The sequence below is a fragment of the Pseudomyrmex gracilis genome, unplaced genomic scaffold (assembly GCF_002006095.1).
Source record: "Pseudomyrmex gracilis isolate BER0280 unplaced genomic scaffold, ASM200609v1 scaffold_118, whole genome shotgun sequence".
NCBI classification, from domain to species: Eukaryota; Metazoa; Arthropoda; class Insecta; order Hymenoptera; family Formicidae; genus Pseudomyrmex; species Pseudomyrmex gracilis.
Genome location: NW_018020702.1, coordinates 363,995 through 370,404, shown reverse-complemented (window position 1 = coordinate 370,404; position 6,410 = coordinate 363,995). Strand labels below are relative to the sequence as shown.

The window sequence follows — 6,410 nt, the reverse complement described above, 5'->3', positions numbered from 1 at the left end:
AATTCTTTCAAGATTGAGAAAAAAGTAGCGGAGTAAAAATTGCATCTCGTAGTTAGTTTTAATTAAAAACTTGATAGACACTCGCGAATTAAATAGTACATACAAAAACATAATAATGGAAAATAAAACACACTAAGAAACATTTAACTTTGCATATAATTTCTTAAGAACACAAAATATATCATATAATATCTTCGAAACACAATCTTGTTTTTTTGACAAATTATTTTATACAGTCCATAAAACTATAAAATTTATAAAACAATTCTTAAATATATTATACAATTAAAATAATTTTTATATAAAAATTGTTATACATTCTATATTATTTCCATGGTTTAGAAGTAATCTTAGAAGGTGATTTTGTACTAGGTAATTTTGCCGGAGTGCTTTTTCTTGACGTATCTCGAGCGTATTTTGAAGATGTTTTTGCAGGCAAATCTCGGGGTATCTTTGGTGAAGAATCTCCCAACAGTTGTGGTGGTGGTTCCATATGCTCTGTATGTGTCGATACTTTTGTTGGTTTTGCTTCATTTTTTTGTGTTTCTTGGTATTGTAGTTTTTTCTCTTTAGACATACTACGATATTTAAACACAAATATTTTAAAAAAGTGATGTATGTAGAATCAAATATAATAAAAAATATATAGTTTACATTATAAATAATTAAATATATAACCAATACAAATTAATAAATTTATACTTTTAAAAATATAAATTACTAAACATATAATGTTAATACACTGAGAAAAAAAAGTTGTTGAAATAACAAAATACTATTCGATTCAACTATATGCAGCGGTCACGGGCTGTCAATGAAATATTGATTAATGCAAGAAGATATCATGTTTCAATAGATATAATAATTAGGTTATACCGAAAGACAATTTAGTTGTTTCAACAAAATTATAATTTGCTTAAATACAGGTAACTTTGAATGTACAACACAATAGGACAACACAATATTTTGTCTGCTTATAAAAATAAGCAGTTTGATTAGATAAAATACTTAGTACAAAGAAATTCAGATTATATTTAATTAAAGTAAATGAGAATTGCCTATTTCATCTTTTTTAACAGTATCTTTTGTTTGAAATTATCACAACTTATGTTCGACAAAACAATTCATGGTTTAGTGAATTAAATATGTTCATTACCACTATTGTTAATTCAACTTATACGAATTTGTTATCTTTATTACCATATGCTTGAATTAAAAAAACAAGATATTTTAGATAACAAACTGAAACTCAACTAAACGCATTTAGTTGAGTTAATAGTATTTTTTTCTCAGTGTATTAATTATATTATCTAGTAAATGGAAATACTGTAATCTTTGGATAGATTTACGTTTTGATTATTTCAGTCTTCTTCTCAGAGTCGCATGGGACATACACAACAAACTTTTCAGGGTCACCTTCTATAGGTTCGAAATAACTCATACCTAATAACTTTAGTTGTTCAAAGATGGTCGTTATAAGTGTGGACTTTTCGAGTGGTCTACTCGAATATATCTAAAAACAAGACAGCATAAATAATAGAATATTAAAGATAATTCTCGCCCGTAGAAAATATATTCGGCAGCCATTAATTATTTTCTTTTACTTTCGCCAACAACACTCAAAAGATTAACACAACATAATATCTCGTTTATATACTGGTGTATACACACACACATCCTTACACATTTGCATGTATTTTCCTTGCATTTAGACTATATTGTCTCTTATAATTAGATATTATTTTGGTAAAGAAAATATAGTATGCATATACATTACCCTTTTCACAGGTGTTAGATACTTCGTAACCAAATTCTTCAACAGAGTAGAAAATCTTTGACATGGTTCTCCAGTCGCTACGTCGTAATGCCACATGTTTGCCAGTTCATCATAGTCTTCATCACACTCTTCATCCGAATATTCGTCGCGTTCATGAACTTCGCGTATATACTCGTCCAAAGTATGTTGTTGTTCATCTAAGGTATACTTGTTTTAACCATGTTTCTCTAGTTTTGCTTCCGAATCTGTAGTTTCTTCTGCTTCCATTTCGTGCACTGGTAAGTCAACCGTGTACGAATTGAAAGCAGAAGAAAAACTACAGATTCGGAAGTAAACAAGAAACAACATGTTAAAAAAGTATACCTACCACTGTCTAAAACCTGATTTACTTCTGTAGCAGTAGTTTCATTTTCTTCTTCTGTATTCCTTTCTACAGAATCCATTTTTCAAGATCAAGTTCTTTCTTTTCTTTTAGTAGCCCAACGATTTTGAAATTGCGCACACGAACGAAGTACTTTTCAACGACTGAGAGAGGACCACGACTGTGTAACGATTATATATGTCTTTAACAGTCCAACGTCTTTCTATGAAACCAATAGCGTGCTCCTACGTTTCGCTGCGTTGTACTTCCTCCAATAATTTCTTCTTAGGGTGCGATTACGTAGAGCACGTAGTTTGCGCGTAACCAACCACATCTCGTTCTTTTTCGTGTGAAAGTTTGAAATATTGAAGCTCATTGGTTACAGCGGTGACACGAGGTGAATGCGTGCTGTTTTGAGATTTGCTTCTTGAAATTTCTATATCTCGTAAATACAGTTTAAGGTAATTACCTGGTTATTAGTATGCGGGCTGTATTTGAAAAACTTATTCAATCATTGTGTAATATAATCTGTAATATATCATGAAAAGCAGTAGTTTTTAAATCGTTTAGAATCGTGATTTATATAATTGTTATAGTTGCGCTACTTAGTCATAATATATATAATACACAAAGTAAGGTCCATCATATATGTAATACTTCTATATTGCTAACCACGTATCTGTGCAATAAGCGCGCTGAGAAAGTGAGTTAGAAGATACGTGTAAGGTATTTTCATCCCGCTCATGCTCATTGGCGTCAAAATACATAACTTGTAGACGTGAGAGAATCTTACGCGAAGTCGTATATGTCTGTCTCGTAATATTTTCGCCAGCGTTTCGCTTTCGCTAGCAGTATAGGAGTATTACATATATAAGAACCACCGGTTTGTTATTTTGGCGGGACTTTGAATCTACTCTTGAGCGTTTTTTTCAGAAGTTATTCTCTTTTTCTCTCTCTCTTCTTTGTCAATTATTCGCTGCAACGCGTCACTCATGGAGCCGTGACGAGTGACGTCAATGGTAAAATTTCTTTCTTCAATATTTACTATTTTCGACGTCGGATGTCTTTAATTGTTTGAAGAGATACGACACGCCATAGGTGCAGTAACTTCTTTCACTATCGGTAACCGTTACTGCACGTACGATTGCGTCCTACACGGAGATGCGGCGACTGTTTGAAGTTTGACACTCGCAAATTAGAAATTATATTGTTTTTGCAATTGAGGATTTATGCTGCCATATCGTATAAGAATAAAACACATATAATTATCGCTTATTTGTCTCTCAAAGTAATTTATTGCTCCTAACGATACATAATTGTTTATTGAGTGTGATATCGTTTAATGAACGTATATTTGTGAGTTTTTATCGAGTATTAGTAGTTTCCGTTCTTCTTTTAATATATCACACGATATGTAAAATTTCTAGAAACGGCGTGGTAAACAATGGTTAAATAAATAGACGACAGTGAACACATGCGATAGTCGCCGTCCGTTTCATTTTGCACTTTCGCATCCGTTTACTTCAACATCGAATAGAGAAGCAAACGATCGAATGGCCATTAAGACTAATCGTTATCGTATATGGATAATGTCGGCGATTTAGAAGCTGCTACTCTCTTAAGTAATGGTTTTTTACCTAGACTAATTAAACTGCCACGGTTGCTTTATTTTGACGTTAATTTAGATATTGATGTTAGTGAGAGTGCAACATCTTGATGAACAGTAGTTTTTAAATTGTTTAGAATTGTGATTTATATAATTGTTATAGTTGCGCCGCTTAGTTAGTCTAAAAATTATTACACAAAGTAAGGTGCACCCAGTTCGACATCTTGGCGGGATTTTTATTCTATTCTTGAGCATCTTGTAGTTTCTGAAGTTATTCTTTCTTTTTTTTTCTTTCTCTTTTTTTCTTTTTCTCTTTCTCTTTTTTTCTCTCTCTCTCTTTATTTTTGGACAATTGTACACTGTTAAACGTTGGTGCGCTGATAGAACAGTGAAGAGAGGCGTCCATAAAACATCTCCCTAGAAGAAAAAGTAGTTGCTCTAAAATATATATACAACGAGAATGGATTGGCAGAGTGAAAGGGCGGAGCGTTCAAAGTGTGTGAAGAAAGTTTTTGTCTCGATTGTTTCTCGGTAATTCGCGTTTTCCCTATCTTGTCGTTGCTATCTTTGTTTTTTTCTTGTCCGTCCGTCACTTTTTTGCACGGCAATCGAGTCTTTTCGTGACTTGTTTGGTGATTGAGAAAATAATTAATGACGGACGGCGCTTGTTAATCACCTTACAAATATCTTCGGCGTATGCAGATGTAATATACTCACATAGGTATTGCGCTTGTTTTGTTTTAAATAAAATATTACTATGCCCGATAATTCGACGACAATGTTTTACGTTGCATCGGTTATGCTTGCTTGACGCTCATCTTCCTCACTTCTGGCGATTACTACAAAAACACTATTACATAAAATGACCGAAACTCTTATTTAATGTATTTTCTACTGACAAAATATTTTCTTCTCTGGTCATAGCAGTATATCTAAACACAAATATTACACAACAGTGATGATTTATATAAAATGTAGAATAACATATAAATAATAAAATATATAATGTTTGCAATATAAATATTTAAATATAAAAATACTATAAATTAATAAATATATACTTTTTATAATATAAATTACTTAACATATAATTTTTATATTAATTATTATATATTAGGTAAATATAAATAGGGTAAACTTTGAGTAGATTTACTTTTCGTATATTTCAGACTTCTTCTCAGAGTTGCATGCGTACACAATCAATTTTTCGGGATCACCGTCTACACGTTCCGTATGTAATTATCGTAACATATCCAACTCTTTTACAAGGACCGGCCCAGTGGTCTCGCGGCTTGAGTGCAGGAGCTGCGGACTCGGAGTTCTCGAGTTCGAATTCACCCATTTACCTAAAGGAATTTTTTCCGGGCCGGTCCCTTGTAATCGAGTATATCGATTGATTGGCGAACAGATCGAGACTCCAAAAACTTAAATTCGAGTGTAATCTCTCGAATTTAATCATCCTCCCACAAGGCGATCAAAGTCAAAACAATCTCGAACACGAGCCCGACACAAATGGGCACGCCCACTGTATTAACCCTAATAAGTCCAATTCTTTTATAATTATTGTTAAGATTTCTTTTTTTGTTAAGGGTCTTCTAGAATTTTCCTAAAAACACAAAATAAATAATAGAATATTACAGACTTTACATCATAGTAGTATATTAACAATTTTAATCTTTGTCGTACGGCGCATGTGCGCCACGTAGCGTATCTTAAGACCTTTTGCCGTTTACAGGTAAAATGAGCAGTCGTCGACTAAACTCGACATTCGGCTGTGGAAGATACATTCGACAGTCATTATTTATACTTTCGATAACAACACTCAAATGATTAACACAGCATAATATCTCGTTTATACACACATGCGAGGACGTGTATACACACACACACTCAAACATTTGCATGTATTTTCCTTGCATTTCAAAGATATTATTTAGATATATTGTCTAATACATCTAGATATTATTTGTGTAAAGAAAATATAATATGTATACACGTTACCCTCTTTACAGGTTTTGAATACTTCGCAATCAAATCCGTAAACTGGGCACAAAATCTTCGGTTGGCTTCGTCAGTTGCAACGTCATAGCGCCACATATTTGTACGTTCCTCGTAATCTTCATCAAAATACTCATCTTGATATTCCTCTCGTATAATAGCTTCGGTAATGTGCTTGTTCAAAGCATTTAGTTCTTCATTTAAGGTATGCTTGTTTTAACCATGTTTGTCTAGTTTTGCTTTCGAATCTGTAGTTTCTTCTGGTTTCATTGTATGCACTGTTAAGTCAACCGTGCACGAATTGAAAGCAGAAGAAAAACTACAGATTTGGAAGTAAACAAGGAACAACATGTTAAAAAAAGTATACCTACCACTGTTTGTAACCTGATTTATTTCTGTAGCAGTAGTTTTATCTTCTTCTTCTGAATGTTTTTCTACAGGATCCATTTTTCAAGATCAAGTTCTTTCTTTTCTTTGTAGCCCAACACCGCTTTTGAAATTGCGCAAACGTACGAAGTACTTTTCAACGACTGGAAAAGGACTGTATAACGATTTTTTATGTTTTTAACTGTTTAACGTCTTCCTATGAAACCAATAGCGTGCTGCTACGTTTCGCTGCGTTGTACTTCCTCCAGTAATTTCTTCTTAGGGTGCGATTTCGTAGAGCA

General features: G+C 32.9%; 1 protein-coding gene across 2 annotated transcripts; it reads right to left on the bottom strand.

Annotated features, from left to right (window-relative positions):
* Positions 1-256: 256 nt before the first annotated feature.
* Positions 257-2,301, bottom strand: LOC109856421. 2 transcript variants are annotated; one of them, XM_020431686.1, is made up of 4 exons: positions 2,145-2,301; positions 1,778-1,974; positions 1,350-1,513; positions 257-578 (listed from the first exon to the last, which is right to left on the bottom strand). In XM_020431686.1, the coding sequence occupies exons 1-4, from the start codon at positions 2,218-2,220 to the stop codon at positions 326-328; spliced, it is 690 nt and encodes a 229-aa protein (XP_020287275.1). In that variant the 5' UTR covers positions 2,221-2,301; the 3' UTR covers positions 257-325. The 2 variants fall into 2 exon arrangements, with proteins under 2 accessions (XP_020287275.1, XP_020287276.1); XM_020431687.1 differs by having other exon boundaries at positions 1,444-1,513.
* Between the last annotated feature and the right edge of the window lie 4,109 nt (positions 2,302-6,410).

Bases quoted from the DNA above. Each gene is read 5' to 3' on its own strand.
- LOC109856421 (XM_020431686.1), bottom strand. From the start codon at position 2,220: ATGGATTCTGTAGAAAGGAATACAGAAGAAGAAAATGAAACTACTGCT. The intron at 1,975-2,144 runs GTAGGTATACTT...AGTATACCTTAG, and splicing joins AAATCAGGTTTTAGACAGTG to ATGAACAACAACATACTTTG. The intron at 1,514-1,777 runs GTAATGTATATG...TCTTGTTTTTAG, and splicing joins ATCTAACACCTGTGAAAAGG to ATATATTCGAGTAGACCACT.